At 42.0% G+C, this 23,208-nt stretch overlaps 1 protein-coding gene across 3 annotated transcripts in view; it reads right to left on the reverse strand.

Annotated features, from left to right (window-relative positions):
* The window catches only part of LOC147008765 (rap guanine nucleotide exchange factor 6-like), a 120,771-nt gene that overhangs the window by 72,615 nt on the left and 24,948 nt on the right, over window positions 1-23,208 (reverse strand). For all 3 annotated transcript variants that reach the window (XM_085864427.1, XM_085864425.1, XM_085864426.1), the window contains exons 2-5: window positions 14,386-14,456; window positions 13,978-14,034; window positions 11,996-12,070; window positions 9,732-9,807 (exon numbers count right to left, since the gene is read on the reverse strand). In XM_085864427.1, the coding sequence (XP_085720553.1) occupies window positions 9,732-9,807; window positions 11,996-12,070; window positions 13,978-14,034; window positions 14,386-14,456 (279 nt within the window). The remainder of the gene's footprint in view (window positions 1-9,731; window positions 9,808-11,995; window positions 12,071-13,977; window positions 14,035-14,385; window positions 14,457-23,208) is intronic.

Raw genomic sequence — 23,208 nt, forward strand, 5'->3', positions numbered from 1 at the left:
CTGCCTGGAGGAGTGCAGGGCATGGTGCTCACTGGAGTTGCTGGGCTGGCAGCAAGGGGCACGTGGCGACCCGGCGGTTGAGCACGTGTGGCTGTGCCAATCCAGGTCAGGAGTCTGAGGATGCCGACAGGATGCCCATCCCCGATCCTATTGGACTCCCCTGAGAAGGCCATGCCATGCGGGGTGAGTTGTGGGCACCGTTGAGAGGTTCTGGTGGAGGGGAGTGGGACCTGTGTCTTCAGGGCACCCACTTCTGGAACATGGTGATCGTGCCACATGTCTTGTAGGAGGGACTTGTCCCCACGAGCCTGGCCATGCCAACCCGGCCGTGATGAAAGCTGTAGTCAAGTTTAATCAGAATTGTGTAGTTTCGAAGAAGAAAGCAAAGCAAATACCGATTTTGGGGGGAAACCCTTTAGACCGCAATAATTTTAATGGTGTGAACAAACTTTGGTTCATCACAGGTGATGAAGGTTGTGGTCAAGTTTCATCAAATTTGTGTGCGTAGGTTCAGAGAAGTAGTTGCAAGTGTTTATGGATGGACAGACAGATGATGCCCCCATCCCATAAACTCCCCGGAACCATGTTGAGTGAGCTAAAAAATATGGCTGCCGAACCACGTGACCAATGATATCAATTTCCCCATACAATTTAGCCCAAAATGAGGCTCAAAGATTTTCATACTGATCGGATAACGTGTTCGACATATGCAATTATGATGCCATAATGAAGCCACGTATGACATCATCAACATATCACACTTGTTTCCCACGGGGAGTACTTGACACATGCCAAATATAATTTTTTTTCCATGGAGTGGTTTCAGAGTTTTTTTCCTCCAAAGAGGTCCAAAGTTTTTCCTTATTGCCAACACCAGTACGTGCCCGTAAAAAAAAAAAAATAATAATAATAATAATAATAATAATAATAATAATAAATAAATATTCAAACCGTGAGCAACAAATAACAACCACACAGGCCGTTTCTTCGCTCTCGCGTGCCTGTACGTGCGTGGCCCGGAAGTTCGCATATTATTCGCAGTTACGATTATTCGCAATTTAGTTTTAATACCCAACTATTCAATTAGCGCCAACGTTTACCTTTTCACAATGTCGAGGCAAGGAAAAACAAAAAGAGAAGAGAAGAGAGAAAAAAATTTACTTCCTGGTTCGGAGCATACCAGCACTCTGATGTTACCGAAATTTATGCACCGTCTAATATGAAAATGATCATAACTTGGGGCATTGTGTTTATCTATAAAGGCGCATAAGCAATCGAGAAATTATTAGAATACACGAAGCCATCACTCTCCGGAAGTCCGTACGTTGTAACCCGTAATGGGGAACGCGGCTGAGGTTCTCTTCCCCATCGGCCACGCCTACGCAGCAACGTGTCCTGTCATTGGTTGGTAAATAAATGGCCATAACTGGGGAAGCACTTGTCCGATTAATATCAAACCTCGAAAAGGCACATACTCAGGGCCCCAGCAATATACCTGGCAAGCTTCAATTAGATCGGACCAGTGGTTGTCGAGAAACAGCGGTCACAGACCACACACACACACACACACACACACACACACACACACACACACACACACACACACACACACACACACACACACACACACACACACACACACACACACACACACACACACACAGCTGGAATTATAGATAGATGGCTGTCACACCACATGACCGATAATGTCATAATAATCATTAAAACACTACACGAGTAGTCGCAATGATGGTGGAAATTTCGTGTAAATCGGATACGCGGTTGCAGAGAAAAGAAAAAATTATCACGTATGTACATAAGTATGTACGTACAACCCGAAAACACAATGCTTCTGGCGACTTTGTCAGTGGTGACATAAAAAGGACAGAGCACTTACAACCAACCATAGGTTGGAAACCATTGTCCAGGCTTGATGGATCGAATTTCCTCCTCCTGTGCTGAGGTTCCTTGAAAGAGAACTTGTATTATTAAAACCCATCCTGCAAAGAATCTTCATCACAATAATAGAGCATCTATCGAAAGGATACTCCATTTGGATAAAGTAGAAATAAATTTCCTGGCCCATCCAATAGGATTAAAAGTTTGGTTAACTAACAATAAACTGCTTAACCATTGTTGATCTGGAACAACCTCATGTATAGTTTTCCATGTGATAAATTCAATTCAGTTTCTGACTTCACCTCAAATGCCCTGTGACAGTAACAAGTTTCCACTCAGTGCATTCAGTGGAAAACAAAACCTTCTCGCATGGCAGCCACACATGGCATGCATAACAGTGTTGAAATACAAAACTGCGAGAATATTTCATCTCTGCTACTTCCTTATTGGGCTGGTAGGATGGCCGAGAGGTATGCACACTCATCTTTAAGCTGTCTACCTTCGGTTCAAATCCACACTCACATATTAACTGTCATCCCGGTGTTTCACAGGCAGGACGATTCATCATCAGGATGTTTAAAAATGTGCGCGTAATTGGATTTGACCTTTAACCCCACCTCAGGGCCTCAAGGTGCGGGCCAAAAATGATACTGTTCTCGCACCTTCTTGCAATGTGATGATCATAACTGTATGTCCTCGGATGGACATTAAACTGGGCATCCCATCTGCAGACATTAGTTGGTAGATGTTGAAGATCCTATGGTGTCCTTTGCGAAGTGTGGGCGAGTTATTGCCGGGCATAATGTCCAAATTACAAATTCCTGCTGGGAAGGCAATGGGAAACCACCCAGCATAACCCTTGTTGAGAAACTACTTCAGCAGCACCGACGCTCTGTAACAGAATATGGTACGTCAGAATCATCAGAACGTCAACATATCGTGCTGCAGCCAACTCAACAAGCAATGAAGGAAGTGCGAATATGATGTCGCTACCTGTTCTAAAAATGACTTCCATGTCACAAATCGAAAGATTCAGGTTGTGTTTATACACAACAAATTTGAACTTCTATTTCCACCATAAATCAATACTTGATGGACGTTTTGATCAAATATAATTGTGGGCATGGTCACGTCTCAGGCATTCGAGAGTCCAGCATCCTGCTTTGCTTGCAAAGGTATTTTCTTGTGGCATAGAAGGCTGCCTTAATACCTGGATTTCTGACTTCCTCTGCTCACACAGTCAACACATTGCTGTCAATGGAACCCTATTCTCCCCTAGTGGAAGGTGGAGTCCCCCAAGGCAGTATTGGACTTGATCTCATTCATGATCTCCTAAAACCGACTTCTTTGATGCTCTGGACAACCCCATCTTCCCTTTTTTCAGACACTGTGTTGAACAGCACTCCCATCCTTCTGATAGACATAAAGCAGTTGCATCATTTCACTCTGTTGATCTGGAAATGATTAAATGCTGCTGAGATAAATGGAGCACATCCTTCAATCCCGGAAAATGCCAGTCTCACCCTGTGGTCCGAGAGGATCATCAAACAAAACCACCTATTACCAGTCAGTCACTGGAAGAGGTCAACTGTTAAACTTCTAGGCCTCAGAATCAGCCACGACCTCTCCTGGGCTGCCCATATAACAAATGTGCCCTGTAAAGCCAGCAGCAGACTGGGCATCCTTCATAGTTCAATTATTTCCCTGAAAAACAAAATAAAAATAAAAACCAGAACCACTCCCAGTCTACAAGACCTTTGTCTACAGATCAATGGAATACTTTTCTTCCTTTGTGCTGGGGCCTCAGCATCACATCTGTCGCTTCTGAATTTTGAAAAATGTAATACTCTCAAGATTATTGAAATCTTATCGAATGAGGCTAAAGCATAGGGCCTGTTTCTCTGACATTGCAGACATGTTAGTGGCCTCTTCTTTTTAACTGCCTCTCATTCGGTGTAGCGTCCTCTACTCTCTCTCAACCCTCCGACCCTCCCAATCTCCTCCAGGAAAGATGTGGTGTTCTTCCAGTAGCCCTATTCTGGTTAAACTCCCAAAATTTAGGTTCACGAGAAATCTCAACTCTTTTGTTGCTATTTTCTCCCATTTGAGGAACTACCTTCAATCACACCCTTCCCTCCTGGACCTTAAGCTGGTGGTGCACTAAGATCTCAACATGATCCCCCATTCACAACCATGATATTTTCTACCCCATTAACCCCCCCCCCTTTATTTGGATGAAAGGTCCATTATCAAGGAATTAATTGCTTATAAAAACATTGAGTTTGATTTTATTCACAAAAGGACAAAAAAAATCTGTCAGTTGTAACCCTGTCTGTAAGTCATCTTGATTTTTGAAAGTCCAGTATAGAGAAGTCGCCAAAATGTCTTCTTCGGTTTTTATTGATCGAAGTATCTCATTAGTCGTGGACGCCAAGTCAACAGCATGAGTACAAGCCTTGTGGACAGTCTGCATCACCAAATTATTCAAACGACACAAATTCATTAAAAAAAAAAATCGAAGCCAGATTGCTTTTTTGAGGCGAGCAATAAAAGGACTTCCACCTGAAAGCATTGGTTACTGGATTGACGGGAAATATACGAGATCGATTTGGAAGGATGAGGACATCTGGTTTAAGACATTTACTTGGAGCTTTAAATTCCTGGAAAGCAGAGTAAAGATCACCAAAGCAAGCGTTTGTTTCACAAGCATCATTGCGCTGAAGACATGCTTCAAAGTCTGGGCATGTCGATATCTCCATAATTTTCCTGTAAAAATGCGATCTCAATGTCAATGTCTTCTGCCTTGAGGCTTTTCCGTTTGAGCATATGTGTTGAAATGAGGTTGATCAACATTTCGTAAATAGCATTCATTTTCATGGCCAGGTCAATGACTTAAAATAAAATCCTCCTCCAGCGATCTATGTCTGATGTGACAGAGAATGATGGCTCCCCATAACCTCGAATCTGCGAAAGGCAAGCTCCATATGAGATTTCACAATTGCCAGCCCTCACTAAGGTTTTCATTTCCTGGAGAACTTTATAATAAACTATAAATACTGCACAAAGTTACCCAGGTTTTACATGTTTCACGTTAAATCTAAATAGCCCAAAATATAGTAGTGATCTGTTAAATGCCCTCCATCTAGCTATATGTGACGTAACAGGATTTTATACAATGAACACAATTTAGCTTTCCGCATAGGCTGGCAGGATAGCTTGAAGGTATGCACACTGAGCGTTCCATCTGCTAGCATCGCTTTGTGGATGTTAAACATCCCACGGTGTCCTTCACGAAGAGACGGCGAGCTAACGCCGGCACCCTGAACAAATTCCATATCCCAGCTGAAACCGAAAAGGAGCACTGCATCAGCGGCACAGCCAAACTCCCAGCAATGATGCAACCGGCAGTCACAGGCTGCATATGAAATGAAAATGAAGCTTTCTGCGTGAGTAGGAGATGCAATCAAAGAGAAATCTTTGAGAAACGTGTACATTCAAAAAATGGAAAATTTAAAAGTACAACAAGTCTGAAGACGACGATGGTTCACGAGGGATATTTGACGATGTAGATTGTTTCAGAAGTCAAGGATGAGACAATGTGATAATGTTTGACCAAGTTATAAAAATGATCAACATGTGGTACGAGTGACGGGTTATCAGCTGCAAAATGTCGAAAACCCGGTTTCGTTCAACAACTTTCAAAATTTGACCTTTGCATAACCTTTAAAGGTCACAAAACAATGTTGTGGATATTAAAATAAGGAAACAGGATACGTGCTATAGCTTATTGGAGTTAGTTCGTCGAAGAAGGTCGAAAACCCAGTTCGATTCCCACAACTTTGAAAATTTGATCTTTGTGAACTTTAAAGGTCAAAGGTCAAGGATTATGACCTTTGGTGCAAAACTTCCTCTGGAACATTCCAGGAACAATATAACGTCATATTGGCTATATGGCATTTCGCACTCCTCGGATTATCCAGCCTTTGATGAAATCAGCGTAAAAACAAACTTGAAGGGGGCGCCACAGGCAAGGTTTTCGAGATAGAGCAAAATGGTTTCAAGACTTGAGGTGGGGAATGACCTCAAGATTATGCATAAAAAAATATTGTCATCCTAGCTCTCAAAGTTTGGGCGGTCGTATGATTTTTATGTCAAAATTCGCAGTTTTCTAAGTTCGTGACCTTGTGACCTTGACCTTGGGATGAAAATGAAAAAAAAAAAATCGAGCTCCGTAGGGCTATGCAGGTCCCATTGGGCTAACCAAATACTGAAACCCCTGCCAGATTCGACAAACCCCTCGGAGAAGATGGATTTTTATGTCAAAATTTGCAATTTTCAAAATTCGTGACCTTGTGACCTTGACTTTGGGACGAAAATGAAAAATCGAGCTCCGTGGGGCTATGCAGGTCCCATTGGGCTAACCAAATACCGAAACCCCTGTCAGATTCGACAAACTCCCTCGGAGAAGATGTAAATTGAAATCGGCCACCCCTTAAAAACACGTTTTTTGGACGTGGCTCCACCCATAACAGGCGCACCATGCCCATTCTCAGGAAAACACAACTAGATCATGATATAAACCTCCCACCAAAATTTTATCAGGATCGGATCAAAATCCATGGGGCTCTGCTCGGGACAGACAGACAGACAGACAAGCCGGTAGGCGGACATGGGTAGTCGATCAAGTCGAATTTAGTCGTTCTTCAGCCGTTACTAGCCAACAAAAGCGTCCATAACAACGGTTCTTTCTCACACATAACTATGACATGCCATGAACCTACCATACCAGTTTCATGTATATCCGACTCATAGTCTCTGAGATATAACGAACTTCGTTTTTTATTATTTTTGACCAGGGTTCATTCAAAGTCTATCTTCTCCGATAGTTTTCATAGGATCCGACTGGAAATTTTTGACAATATGGCTGAATGTACTGCCCACAGTCGCTCGTGGTCCGATTTTTGAAAAAAAAAATGAGATTTTTTTTAAATTTCAAAGGTCCGTTGCTAGGCAACGGATGGGTCCATAGCAACGGTTCTCATTTGCACACAACAAGGTCATGGTATGAACCTACCAACAAAGTTTCATCGAAATCGCCATTGTATTAACGGAGCACTGGACCGAACAGACATACATATCGATGGAAATACTGATAATAAGGGTAGACTATATAGACTACCCAACAGACAGACACCAATAACGAATATAGTGGTCACTTATTTTTTAGTGAAAATACTTTTTTCGTGAACCAATAGATATGAATATTGACCGATCTAGTCTGTAAAAGTGAACACATGGTGAAGAAGTGGTGCTGCGATCATATCAAGGACGGGGTGGCACACATAGCATCATAGACAGTACTTTTCCCCAAAAAAGTGAGGAGGCTAAAGCACCCCCCCCCACCCCCACCTCCCTCTCAGGTCCCCCAGCTCGTTTCCTCCTCTCCTCTTTTCCTGTTCATTCTTTCCCTTGATTGTGTCCACCTGTGGTCCCACTGCCAGGATGATGCCTTTTTCTTCTCCATCTCCTTGCTTTTTCAAGAGATTATATTTATAGCTGCTGCAAAATACCTCCACAAATAAGATGCACTTTTATTGGCATTGGGATACCCACACACCTGAAGGAACAATGTCCAAAACATGAAGACTTGATACAAAAGTGCTGAATGGTACATGAAGGTGTTCAGATAAGACATGCTAATTTTTTTAATCATATAAATATTTTCAAGTTTTTGTGTGTTTGTACGCTACTCTTTCACTGCTGAACCGTAGCACCTCGAGGCCCCAAATTTTGGGTCAAGGTACTTCAGAATCTTGGAAGTTCTTAAGCAACCGCGCGTTGGCCTTGATGTCCGTTTTGAGGCCAAAGGCCGCTATAAAGTGGATATCGGGATACGTGGTCAGGCAGTGCTGCCGCAGGCAAAAGGTATCCACCGTGAGGCCAATAACTCCAAAGCTTTTCAATGTCCAACATCCCAAAACCACCGCTGGGAAAAGCTCACCCAGCCGGACAGTACTGGGTACCCCCCTCCTTTCCCCACCCGGGCACCTCGTTTTATAAACATAATTTGTGAATGGCCATGTGGGGAGGTTCAGTAGAATGGGTTGAACTTCACATGGAATGACTCCAATCTAACAATTTGCATCTTGGTACATATTTAATTCCATTTTAAACGGTTCCACTGTCTTTCCAATCATCTCCTCAACATCATGTTCACAATGCACACACATGGGTGCACTGACATGCATGATAGTTAAGGAGATATCATTTCATTCACCATTGTTTGAAGACACTAAAATAACTAAATGAATCCAGAAAGCATCTAATCATCCCCCATGTTGGTCGCTCTGAGTAAAATGCACTATATTGGAGTTTACATCTCACACATGTATAACAACCAACTTGTGGGGACTTTGTGACAGGAAATCAAATTAACTGCAAGCACACAAGAGTTTTAGTTCATGCCATTAGTGTCGCAAAAGAAACATGTACTGAGTGTCCACAAATTACCATTCCAAATTCAAATCACAATTTTAAAAAAGTAATTAAATGGGATACAACCAAGAAGTTTGCTGAATGTGAAAGAACATTTCTCAAAGTTTCAACTTTTTGTTTTCGTTTCCAGGTGTCTCTTGTGACATGTCATGTAACGTTTACTGCAGAAGATGTCCCCACAAGAAAGAGTGCAGTGTGATGCCTGCTTTATAAACACCAAATCAGTTACAACGGTTCAACAAAGCTTCAGGGAGACCGATGGAAGGCAGCCACCATCAAGAAAAATGATTCGTGAGTGGAAAAAAGTTTATGGAGACTGGTAGAATCATGTCGAGGAAGGGGATAAGCCAACCAATAACGAGTGGTGAGGATTTTGAACACGTTTGTGAGTCGTTCAAACTCAGTCTCCATGTCTATTTGGACTGCCACCAGGGAGTCGCAGCTGTCCCGCTCAATGGTATACAAAGTACTGCATATAAGACTGCGGTTGTACGCATACAATATTCAGCTGGTGCAGGCACTCAAGCCAGATGACTGCACATCATGCATGGTGTTTCCAATGGCCATTTTAAAACGCTTAGACGAAGACGGATTCCTATGATGTGTGCTCTTCTCAGATGAGTCAACTTTTCACTTTTCTTGGAAGGTTAACAGACAACCTCAGGATTTGTGGCTCTGAACCTTCCTATTAGGTCCAAGAACTTGAGCGTGACAGTCCAAAGGTTAACATGTGGTGTGGCATAATGCATGACCAAGTCATTGGGTCATTTTTTGCTGAAGCCACTATAAAGTCCAACAATTACCTGGATATGCTGGAGAACTACTACCACAATTGGTGGACCTGCAACTTAAGTAATTTGCCAACAAGATGGATATCCCCTACACACGAGAACGATAGTGCGTGACTTCCTTAATGATCGATGGGTTTGGCGTGACTGTCCGATTCCGTGGCCACCATGTTCGCCGAACATAACCCTCTGGATCCTTTTCTATGGGATTATGTGAAGGACAGCTGTACTAAACGAGGGCTACCAATATTGTATTGCTGATCTGAGGAAGAGGATGAGGGCTGCAATTGAGACCGTAAATGCAGGAATGCTGAACAGAACCTGGAAGGAGACAGGGTATTGCCTCGAGGTGTTACAGGTGCCCACATGGAAGTGTGTTGATGATGATAAAAGATGATCTGGACAAATCATGACCATTAAACTTTGAGAAATGGTCTTTCACATGCAGCAAACCACATCATTTTATCACATTGCATATTTGGAACGGTGATTTGTAAAGACCCTTTACTTAAAATTACTTTTGAGGAAACTGTTGATTCTACACCTCACCCTGATGACTTCGGTAGTTTCTCCAACCAAGCACGTTTTTCCACCTTTAACTGAGGTCTTGTGGCGCTTCCCAAAGCTATAATAACAGCAACAAATAGTAACAAGTTAGTGATGCTGTATGCTTGTGTTTCAACCACATCATCAACTACAACAGCACTCGTAGAGAGTAGTCTCGCCTCGGCGTTCATTCTGACCAAAAACACCATCGTTAATTGAGCACGCTATTATAGCCCACATACCTGTATCATCCATGCACCCAATATGTCACATAGTTTCTTGGTATGGGTGATGGCCATCATAAATTTAATTCTTCACTCACATCCGGTCATCGATCTGATTTAAGAAGTTTCAGATTTTTTGGATAAAGATTTCAATTCAACCAATTATGGCTGGAATACCACTTCACCGATGATGCCATCGTTATCACCCTATATATTCCATGGGGAGTTGATGACATATGCTAAGTTTCAAATTTCTTTCGTTTGGCGGTTTCAGAGAAAATGATTGTCCAAATTTTTTCCTTCAATCCAATATGGCTGCCATACCAAGTGACCAATGATGTCAGAGTTAGCAATAAAATATTGTCCTTGGGGAGTCCCTCCTATGTCTAAAGTTTTGCGTCAATCGGACAAACAGTTGCAAAGAAAAACATTTTTGAAACAAAAATATACGGACACAGACACAGACAGAGGCAATGCAATTGTCTCGCATTCCCTTCGGGGCGAGACTAACAAATGAATCGTTAACCAAAAACAGCCAGACAAATTGTCTATAATCTTATGAATCACATTATTCCTGCTATATATCCTGGTTTAAAACAAAGTACTGCATTCACCATCACTCGCCGACTGGGCATCCTCATCGTGCAGTCTTTCCTTGATGCACCTGAACGTTTGTCGGCCTACAAGGCATTCATTCGCAGCTTAATGGAATACTGCTCCCCCTCTGGGCTGGTGCCCCTGCCTCACACATTACTCAACTTGATGCTGTAGAAACCAAGGCCTTCAAGATCATTGCAACCTCCCATGATGAAGCCGAGTTTCTTGGCCGATCACTTTCACATCACAGACAGGTCAGTGATCTTTGTCATTAACCACCTCCTTTCTGGTCTTGCACCCTCTGCCATTTCAGTTATCTGCCCCAGGATTCTGCAAGATACACATGGTCTGCCAGTAACCCCCTTCTGATGAAACTCCCAAATTCTCGACTCACTGCTCACCTCTTCTCATTCGTTCCTCTTTTTTTCCCCACTTGTGAAACCAACTTCCTCAGTCTCTTAAATTTCATTCTTCCCTATGGGGCTTCAAAACAGCTGTTCACCTCCCTATCAGGTCACCCCCATCCCCCCCCCATCCACAGCGATGATCTTTTCTCTGCCCGCCCCCCACTCCTAGCCTACCTCTTTCTGAGTTTCTAGATTTTCTTTCCACTTCTGTTATTGAGAGTTTGTGGCTGTATCCATCTTGTTCACTCCCTGTATCCTCCCCTTACCCTCATTTCTCCAAGTCTCCCTCTAGTTTTGTCCCTCAACCCTGCTAATGGTGTTTCCCCCTGCCCCCCACTCTTTCTACTATTCTTTTTATTCTGTTACATCTGGATCTATTCTGTGTTCTCGCTCATCCACGAACCTTGACACTGTATATGAAGAAAATAAAATACTATATCGTTTTTGGCACCATCTCTCAATTTTAAATTATATTGACCGGATCTTCACCAACATCTAATCAATTCATCCTAGTTACACACCCAACCTGTCCACAAACTTTTTGTGATATCCTGCTCACAGACAGAGAAACAGACAGACAGGAGACGTAGGTTATGTTTTCACCTCTGTCTGTCTGTGAGCAGGATATCACAAAGTTGTGGATGGAGTCAGACAAAATTTTGTCCACCTTTGGTGGCAGAGGTAATTAAATGTTTACAACACATACAAAGTTAATCTATAAAGCATAACAGCATTAAAGAAAGGAAAAAAAAAAAGGAGGAGTGGCTTTATGCCTGTTAACCCTCCCTCAATGAGGTAGAGAACCAATCCTTGCTGCCATATGAATATTAATATACATTTCTACCTCTTAAAATGTCAAGCCTAATTTGCCACTACCTTGCTCATAGATGGAACACCAATCTGAGCCAAGAGCGACACAAATTTCCCACCATTACATCCTATTATGAGGAGGCAAAATCCCTATTATCCCATGGAGGCAAGAGGGTTTCAAAATAGGCCTTGTGATGAAAATAAAACAAAAATAATAATCTTGGCATACCTGTTCCCTGGCTGTACAATGTCACCATCAACTGATATATAACCAGAAAGCACAACGAACCAGCAGTTCTCAGGTCTGCCACAAACGAAAGAAGCACATTAGTGAGAAAATAGTCAGTGCAATAATCCACATTTCACCAGCCTCCTAACCCCCACTTCCCTCTTTATATGACAAGAATTCAGGTATGATCAATTAAAGCCATGCAATAGTTACTTTTTCAGTCTGATACCAATTTCATTGAAAACTGTTAAAGGTTCAAAAATTGTGTCGATACCATTGTGCATGTTATTTTGGTTCTCAATCAGTGTTGAAATGTTTCAAAGCGGAATGTAAACCTCCAAAAGGTACTTTAAATGGAATATGTGAAAGATAACCACCAGTGAGAGTCACTGGGCATGTGATTGGGTTAAGCTGTGCAATTGATATTAATTTTAATTGTGTTATGTGGGGGGGGGGGAGATAAAGATTCGCTCATTTACTTCCCAAATCCATTCTTGCTTAAAATCAGAGGAACGCCGAAGCTCTGGTTCATTGTCTCCCAACGTTCTGCCTGGATGACTGCAAAGGATCTGCCTCTTTTTCTCAAGCCATCAAAACTTATTGAGATTATAGCTTTCATACTCCGAAATATAAGCACATTGCACCGATCCTAAAAACACTACTGCTCCCCCCACCTCAGTACCACAACAGGTGGATTTTAAGATATTGCTGAGGGTGTTTAAAGCCAAACAACTTGTTTCCTGCCAACAGTTTTGACCTAATTACACTTTACATCCTTGCAGGAAAGCCAATATCTAAGAAAGGCTATCTGCTGGGAGTTCCTCACATGAGAATGAAGACATTTGGTGATTGGAGTATTCTTCAGATTAGTATCTTAAAACTCGAACAACCTCATCAAATCAAAAAGGCATTTACTCATGAACAAAGAAAGAAACAACTTGTTACTGATACTGGGCTGTGCTGGGTTACATAATTCAAACCCAAGTGGCAGGAATTCAAAGGAAAAATAAACCTTTCTGTTGCTAAGGAACTTTTACGATGGGTGAACATAATAAATGTGATTATCAAGTTTCAGGAAGTTAAAGTTTATCGATCAAATTAAGCAAGATCTATCCTGTACCTTTGGAACAGACAAATGGCTGTGGTGGAAGTTAGAGATGGTTATGTTTGTTGCTTTGCATTATGAGGATAATCGCCAAAAACAAACCTCAAACAGATTAGATCAACAGGATGTTGATCGAGGTATGCTAACCGCCGTGGGAAGCAAGGAAAAGCTGACATTTCGAAAGTTAACTTCGTTGGAGAAAAAGCACAGACGAAGGGTTAATGCCCGAAACCCTAGCTTTTCCTTGCTTCCCATGGCAGTTAGCATACCTCCATCAGCGTCCTGTTGATTTCATCCATCGTTCTACCTGTCTGCCAAAGCAGATCGACACGAACATTCACCGACAAGACTATATTTTCATTCAAATATCAGAAACACACAAAAATAAAAATGATATTTTAAATTTGGGACTTCAAGTCTGTCAAACAATAAGCAATGAGTTGTACTTGCTTGACTGATCAAAGTATTTATTAGATGGTACATGTACAAGTAACAGTTCTACGAAACTGTCCACTGTGCCAGAGCCAGAATTTCCTGGAAGGAAAATAAAGGGAAGTCTGGATTTGCCGATAAGAAAACACCACGCAGATTGCAAGTTGAAAAAAAACACAAAAAAAACTTCCCCATATATGAAACAAAAATCATTCACTTGGAGATGGTATGCATGGATCATCATCCGTGCATCGTTCTGCATGATATCTCAATAGAGACTTACTAGGTTTGTGTTTGACATGTCACAAAAACAATGAGGCCTGAACTAGTCAATGAGGCACAGAGAACGAGTCGGTCAGTGGTGATAGTGGCGTGTGTATGTATATATAATCACACATGTATTATAAAAAATCATCCAAAACAAGTATAACACATTGCGAATCACCTGGAGAACGTTTTGCTTCCCTCCAGACTTTCATATTTGGCTGTCTTGCATATCCACCTGAAACGTACGACTCGTTACTTGCACAAATCAATGGCTTCATGTTGCTTTTTCAAAATGTCGAGTCCTAATCCACAGGACTATCAGCATATTTTCAAAGCTTACAATAAACCACTTGACAAACAAAACTAAATGGGATTATGGATGTGACTGTGGAGGATTGAAGTAAAACAGCGTACGTAAATCAAGTAGATGGTGTGTAGATGTTAAAATACAGGTGTAACACAAATGAATGAATGCTCAAACAGGATCTCCCCATCTAACGTGCTTGGAATGTCCTCATGTCCCCATGGACTTTTCCACAATCAAAGGTGACGGCAACATGCAGCATCTGTAACTGCAATAACTCACCAGAGCTGAAGCTCAGGCAGGCCAGACAGTGCCTCCACATTGTGCAAGTACGCATACAAGACTTCCAGATCCTGCGAGACACATACATCATATGATCACTCCTGCCATGCAAAATGCTCAAAAATATTTGGAGAGAAAACTGAAATATAAACTAGAAAGGATCCCAAAATGCAAAGCCCATCCGCTTCGTACTCGAACTACAGATGAAAACAACAATCAAATTTAAAATATTTATGTTTTACATATTCTCATAAGAAAGGTTTGTTGAAAATTTGATAACAAAAGCTCAAATGGTAAATGAGAAAGCATCTCAAAATGCAAGCGGACAAAATAAAGAAAAACACGGAAGCAATTACAAACCCGGCCATCTCGCACTGCACAGGGGCGGACAGACTATTTGTACTGACTGTGACGATGCCCTTTGACATTTTGACCCAATTATGAATCCTGTTCTCCATATTCCCATAAAATAAAGGTTTGTTGAAAATTTGATGACAAAAGCTGAAATGTTTAAAAAATAAAATAAAATAAAATAAAGTCATGGCCTGACAGACAGACAGACAGACAGACAGGCAGACACGCAAGTGATTTCAAAACCCCATCTCCCACTGCATGAGCAGATGGGTCAACAATAACCATATTGTTCATTGAAACCTGTTCCAACAACAAAAGGCAATGAAGACTGCACAGGAGGAGAGCAAAAAAGTCCACCTTTAAAGAGTACGTAGTATGTACAATTGCATCAATCACGATCACCAAGGCACTACAATGTCAAGTGTTGATTTTATTGTTTGTGAAATGAGCTTTTACTGAAAGCATTCATCAATTTCAAAAAAGCTGCTTCGAGTCTTCCTCTATACAACTCCTTCATGGAGCTTGCTTTGATATGCAGCGACTCATCTCTCATTCACAGGTAGAAATTTTCAAACACATCGCAACAATGCAGAACTGTTGAGCTGTTGCGACATTCGACAAATTTTCATTCATTTATCTTGTGTGCAATATCAGAATACGGTCGAACTTCCTATGTAGGGATGGCATGAGAAAATAAAAATGGCAGACCCATAAAATGTGAACAAAATGATATGCTGAAAAAGCAACTAAAGAGTGAAGTCATAAGCATTTAAAAGCCATACCTTTCATGGTCGAACGTTTTCAGAACCAACAAGAATGGAAAAGATTCCAGAATACATCGCTGAAGTCCCAAATCAAGAGATCGCAAATCGCCAAATTGTTCATCCACAGAATTGTTGATAAATGTCATTCAGCCGAGCACAATAATGGCTTCCAACGGAAGTAAGTGACATTGTCTCTTAGAATTGCACCCATAGCAGCATTTTTTTATTGGATTTTAAAAAACCAAAAAAAAAAAAAAACAACACAACCACAAATCACCACAACCTGTTGAACGCCATTTACGCATGCGGAAAGTGAGAAACTCTCCCATAAAACTGTCATGGATTGCAAGGCATGACAAAATGCAAAACTTATGAAGAAAAAGGGCCCAGAACAGTCTGCTGATGTTTTAATTGAGGTTCACAGGGAGTCAAACTGGTTATTGAAGAGTGTTCTCAATTCACTTTTCCATATACCTTGTGGACTGTTGTTCAAGCGATTCATGCAGTACCTCCTACTTATGTAAATAAATGTGATCATGTGACCCCTTTATAAAGGCAACTATTTATTACACGTACAAAGGGTGGGGAGGGAGGAAATTGGAAATGCCAATGTTGAGGAAAAGAACAGAAGGAAAGAGGATAAGAATGGACGCGTCTCCTTATTGTGTACGTATAGGTCAGGATTTGTCTGCCGTTTGGAAGACTCAACATATTGGAACAGATTTGAACAAAAAGGCTAGTGAAATGGCTCGTTTGGAGTATTGCACTTTATGGCTGCGAAAGATGGACCTTTAGAGCAGAAGATGAAAGGCTTATTAGTGCTTTTGAATCATGGACTTGGAGGAGAATGGTGAGTGTGTCCTGGATAGAGCATAAAATAAATGAATGGGAATATGGTCGAGTGGAAGTTCGAGAGGATGATGGTCGCCTGAATATCACCAAAAGGAGGAAGGTGGCAAAATATTGCCGCTGGAAGAGAAGACCTGGCAATGTAGTGTTAGCTTTTATTGAAGGATTGATGGAGGGGAAGCACAACATTGGTCATCCCACCATAACCTGGGTGGATAATTTGAAGTTGTCCACAGAACAGAAGGCTGTTGGTGAGCTACTTAGTTTAAGAGATTGTGCTTTCTATCACCAACGGCCACCTTTAGCGGCTATGGTGTGAATAATAATAAGAATAATGGGTTGGGAGTAAATTGAGGAAATTAAAAATCGAGGAAAAGAAAAGGATGTAGGATGGCAGGAGAAGGAAATAAGGTGAGCAGAGTTTGGGAGAGAAGGGAAAGAAGATTGGGAGGATATAGAAGTATAAAAGGGAAGAAGCAGAGAAAGGAGAGCGATGAAGAAAAATTCTGCCATGTTGCCATACAAAATAAATAGATGACTCAAAAGGTGAAAAACAACAGGGTAGAAGAATGTCTGAGTGGAGACAGAAGGAACCGATTATATTAAGGGAACTAGGGAAGGGACTTGTATGAGATATAATGTTGAGGGGGGAGGGGGGTTCCCCATGTAAACGTCCGACAAAAGAATTTACTGGATGCAGACGACATTGGCATCCAGATCAGGAAGATAGATTGAACAAGTCAGAATTATTTTTTTAATGAAAAATATACATCGGGATGGAATCCCCCAAAAGCAACCAAAAAAGCAAGGAATGGCACCACAATACAACACTATAAACCTTTTATGGATTGCCATCTGTCAACATTAGTTGGTGGACGCTAAAGATCCCAGTGTCTTTCACGAAGAGTAGGAGAGCTATCACCAGCACCCTAAACAAATTACAAATTCCTACCGTAACTTACAGAAGCAGTACAGCTACATCCTGCAATCCCACAACCTGGTGATGCTACCCTGTAGCCTTGTGCTGCATATGAAAGAAGATGAACTATTGGATGATCACAATTTTCTGGCTCATAATCAAGATAATGGTGTTTGTAGCAATGGAAAGGTTACAATGCAACAGAGCTGAGACTACTGCAGCGATGAACAAGATCTGCAATAACAATAATATTCTGTATTATTGCAATAATGCAATAACAATAATCTGCAATAACACAAGAAAGCAACTCAAAATGCAAACCCTGTCCGTGTCCGCTTTGTACTCGTATTTGAACATAACAACAGCATAAAATAAAAATATAAATTTTATTGACTAGTGTTCTGCATATTCTCATAATAAGGGCTTGTTGAAAATTTGACGACAAAAGCTCACATGGTAAAAACGTTACGCCCTGGAGACACGCGCGCACGCATGCACATACACATATGCCCTGCTGCATGGGCGGACGGGTTACTAATAGCACACACAGGATCACATGCATAGACCAAATCAGTCAAGAGAAATATATATGTATACCCACAAAGCACACGTCACAGGAACCAAAAAGGAAAGTTGAAGGCACAGTCTTTCAATGAAACCAAGGACTCAACTTGAACCTCTGACACACACACACACACACACACACACACACACACACACACACACACACACACACACACACACACACACACACACACACACACACACACACACACACACACACACACACACACACACACACACACACACACACACGTTAAGCCTCGACAATGCTCCACAGACTTCCAGCAGATTCAGGAGTATTTGCTCGATTTCAGCTGCAATAACAGCTCGATGAAGAGTGCTTAGTTTCAATGTACAATACTGACTTGTATGATTGTGCAAGGCCCACAAAGCAGAATTTACAATATGAGGATTCAGGGGTCCTGATTACAAGGTAAAATTAGAAAGAACATGGCTTTTACGGGACAAAAAGATGATTATGTGAGGATATGATGGAAATACTTAACATACTAAAAGGGGATTTAAAGAGTACATGCAAGTAGATAATTTTCACTTGAAGGTAGAGATAATATGACTAGAGATCATCTCTTTGAGTTAAAGAAAAAGGGAGTTCGGGCACGGTTGAAGCAGGGATTTTCAAATTTATTACTTAAAGGGGTTAGTATGGAGAATATTCTGCTGGAAAGGGCAATGGATGCAACGACAATTGGGCAGATAAAAAAAAATTTTAAACTACACATATGCTTTAAAGTTGCCAATTATAATATATATATATATATATATATATATATATATATATATATATATATATATATGAGGCAATTAGTAAAGTAGAATTACAAGGGGGGGGGGGGCTTGTGTTCTTGCATTGAACCAGACATTTGGTAGAAATCATGTGTGTATATCCCTTTAACATTCTTATGTGGGAGTTTTAAAGTGCGTTTTTTATTGCTAATAGGTAATGCCATTGTCAAGGTTAATTGTGGTTCTGGAAAGTGTATCAATAATGTGGAGACATGATACAGGCTACATGGACAGAAATGCCTTTTCCCATGTACAGGATGACGGATTTCCGAGCTGTTATTGGAACTAATCATGAAGGAACTCTCAGCTGAGATTGGAACTAATCATGAAGGAACTCCCAGCTGAGATTGGAACTAATCATGAAGGAACTCCCAAATGGGATTGGAACTCCCAATCCAATCATCCAGATGATTACGGATTGGAACGCCCAGATGACTAATCACAAAGGAACTCTCTCTCAGCTGTTATCAATAATAAATGTCAGTGTTTGTCCGTCAGCCCATCCGTCTCCTCCACAACTCCAAAACCATGAAACTTTGTGGCCCCAAATTTTGCATGCATAACAAAGAAACTCCAACGTGGTGCATGAAAGAAAATTGGGTGTTTGGGTTAATTTAAACACCCCTTTTGAAGATAATGTAGGGAGTGATCATCCCCCAAAAAACCAAAATAAGCCTGACCAAGATGGCAGCGCACCATCTTGATCAGCCCTCTATCAGCTCGCAAGAATCTTAAGCCGCCATTTTTTTTTTTGGGCCTGCTGAACAATGCCTCGGCTTGGAACAGACAGGCCGCAACGATTTCTTAACGAGTTTTTTTTTTTGTTTTTTTTCCCCCCACTTTCCTCACTCATTATCGAATGGCTGATCATCCCACATACGAACTGCTGGATACATTACAATGCTTATAAATGCCGGGAGATGCCAGTGTTCATGGCTATATTTCATTTCCGCACATGCCATAACCTTGAGAATTTCTTAAATCAAGCCGAATTACAAAATGTAAGCTCCAGAATTGAACTTAGCCACAGTTCTGACTGCTAAAAGAAAAAAAACAAAGTGTTCATTTGTCCAATTCGGAAATATTTGACATTTCGGTGTCTCCGGGAGGTGTTTAATAATATGACGGATGGCTGTTCCACATCAATCATTCCGTTGGAGCACTTCCTCGAGTGCTTAAGCCATTTGGCGAGTGCTCTACAATATTCGCACTGTCACTGAATTATGCACAGGTGACCCTCGTATAACTCGTGTTTTGATAACACGTTTTCACTACAACCCAAATTTAATAAAACAACTGTCATCCCGTGTGCCGATCATACTCCATAATAAATATGTATTAAAAAAATTTAACATTTCGTTTTTAAAAGTTTATTCAACAGCGTCATTAGAGTGCTTGCCTGGGGCACTCTTCAAGCTTCGATCTCCAGAAGCTTCCATGACGATAGTGCGACGCGTTCGTATTCGTTGACTTTTTAAACATACACATTCTCCTCCTGTTATTTGAATTCTCGAACTGCACACGCACAGCAACAGCTAACTGCTGATAGATCTGCTCATGAAAGAGAGAGAGAGAGAGAGAGAGAGAGAGAGAGAGAGAGAGAGAGAGAGAGAGAGAGAGAGAGAGAGAGAGAGAGAGAGAGAGAGAGAGAGAGAGAGAGAGAGAGAGAGAGAGAGAGAGAGAGAGAGAGAGAGAGAGAGAGAGAGACTAACTGCAAATAGAGCGTCACACCGACGGGCGAGAGAAGCACAAAACTCACGTTCCAGCTTTCTCAGTCCGGGTTTTGGCAGGACATCAAGGACAGTTGCCACTGCTGCGAGAAACATTGAGTGGCTCAAGGCCGCCTTCAACTATGACCTCTCTGAGGATTACCGCAGCATAAAGCCTTCCTTCCATAAATCTGAGGAATAAAAGAAGCCTTCCTAATTTTCTCCATACAACTAATGCCTCAGTCTAACTAGCGTGAGGAAAACAGGGCAAATTTCCTGGGTATTACCGGGTACTTCAGCTAGTTTAATATATAAAGAAGGAAGTTTGTTTGTTTGTTCGTTCATTCAGGCCCTGCAGGAACCAGTCCACCCAAACGTTGCATGGCCTCCTCTTTCATCCAGAGGATGGCCAATGGCTATGCTTGGAAGAAAAAAAAAAAAACAAAAAAAAAAACGACCATGAGGCACTGATTGCGTCTTGTGCTTATACACTGCCTGAGTCCCTCACCCCCCACCCCCCCAGGAGCAATCGAGTAATATTGTTACAGAACCAGGGTTCGGAATTGGCCACCATGGGGGGACTTCTCGGGCTCTTCCCAACGTCCGGTTCCCCAAGCCGCTACGCTGCGGATAAGTCCACGACCTGACGGGTTATGAAGTAACTACGAATGTCGATGAGAACGACCAAGCTTGGCAGGGTCCACTGTGTTATTAAACGTTCACATGTCCGTTGGTTTGACCCAAACAATTAAGGTTCGTACACTAAGTGTGCACCTGTCTATTTATTCGTACGGCCGAGCAGAACCAGGAGTACAAACTGGCTAATCATGGAACCAAACAATGGAGCAGAACTTCCAATCTATCTAATGGTGCAGGCTATGTCCGATCAATATGGAAAAAAAAACAGCAAACAAGTTGGGAAAATACATGTACGGATATGAGGTACATGGGAGGGCCACGTGTACAAGCGAATATTATGTGGCACGTATGTACAGCAAAGGTTTTATTCACAAGGGAAGGCAAAGCACATATGTAGGGTGTGACACGTATATAGCATTGGGTGGGGAGGTGGAGGGAAGGGAGGATTTTTGTAGCATGTATATATAGTAATTAGAACAGAGACACAGAGCAGAATTTATTCCCTTAATACTGACACTTACGAGCCCCTTCTACAGTCTTGCCTATTTATTTACATGAGACATGGCGCCATTCAGAATCACAACTGGTGAAACCGAGATAGAAAGGTGAGCAGATCGAGAGCAGTACAAGGGTCGTTGTCGGCCTCTCCCTTACCTAGCACGAAAACGTGAGCCCATGCTGTTCCAAAGTGTAGGGGAGGTAAGGGAAGGTAAAGAGAGGTAAAGGGGGGTGCGTGTTCTGAGAGGAGCATGGGTGCAGGTGCAAGTGCTCGAGGAAGAGTGGAAAGAGTGCATATCAGTGGGGTTGTTCCGAAAAAAAGCTTGGCGGGCTCCTCACTGCCATGAATTGTTAACTCATTGTGTGTCTCAAGTCGAAAAATTAGAGAAAGAAAAGGTCATCTGTGCCAGTGATGGAGCCATCATTCCCACGCTGGGGTTGGCGTGGCCTCCTGCCTCGTACGAGGACACCATCCGGCTCATCCCGCAGCCCACCTCGGTGCTCATCCAAACCGGCTCCCTCTTTTCGTCCAATCCTCCAGCACATTCCAACAGCCCCAAATGGTCAGGCGTTCTGCCCCTTCAAGTAGCTTGAGTTTGGCGGAGAGTCGTGAGAGGTCAGAGTTCATGGAACGCCTTCTGCAGGTGTGGCAACAGAGAGCAAGGGTCATGCTTTACTCCCTAAGCACAGCATGCTCATTGGTCCTGGGCTCACCATGTCGTGACATCACATCCCTCAAAGTCCACAGATCGTTTGATGGCTCCAGACGTTCCCGGGTGTGGCACGCGCATCATCTCCCAATGATTCCATGGGAGCTTGGGTATAGTGCCCTCAATGGTCATATAGGCATTGCATAGAGGCACGAGCAGCAGGTTTGGCAAGCAAGGTGGTTATCGCTGCCTGCAAAGGAAGGTATGGTGATGGCTCGCTGGAGTGACGGTCGAGTCATGGCGGATCGAAGTTACGGTTGCGTTATGGTGGGAACGTGTTTGAAAAAGGATACTGAGAATCCAGGATAGCAAGAAGTGAGGACTGGCCATGTAGAAAGTACAATAAGGGGAAAAACCTGTCTAATCCCACACAATGCATATTTCCCTACCCTCTGGGGTCCAGACAAAAGGAAGGACCCTGTCTGATCACACACAATACTGAAGTCCAAAATTTAATGACATGATCCTTGGACCATATCTAACCCCCCCCCCCCCCCCACCAAGTTTCATTGAAATCCGTCGAGGAGTTTTTCCGTAATACTGTTCACAAACAAACAAACAAACAGAAAGGGGTGAAAACAGTAACCTCCATCCATCTTCGAAGATGGCGGAGGTTAATAACACCTCCATGTTCAGGTCTCAAGTGAGTATGTTGCTTATACACTGCCTGGGTTTTTCCCACGAGTGATCGAGTAATAAATATGTTTTGTGAAGATCATACATTGAGGTTGTCGTGATTTATTGTCAACTCAAATTTCATTATGATAGTGTTTACACAAGCACCTGTTCTTAAAAAGATTGCTTTACTCAGCACATCTCAGCAACAAGTCAACATTGCTTCACGGACATTTCACAAACATCTGCATACCAGACATCACCCGACTGTCTGATTGTCAGTTTTGATTGGATACACTTCACACCCAATCAGGAACCATAAAACTTACCATTCACACTCCTCTTTTTCTTCAGTAATTTTCCACCCAAAGAAAATATTTTAAATATACAGTTAATAA

The sequence above is a fragment of the Eptatretus burgeri genome, chromosome 18 (genome assembly GCF_056783735.1).
Source record: "Eptatretus burgeri isolate ZD-2024b chromosome 18, Ebu_testis_v1, whole genome shotgun sequence".
NCBI lineage: Eukaryota > Metazoa > Chordata > Myxini > Myxiniformes > Myxinidae > Eptatretus > Eptatretus burgeri.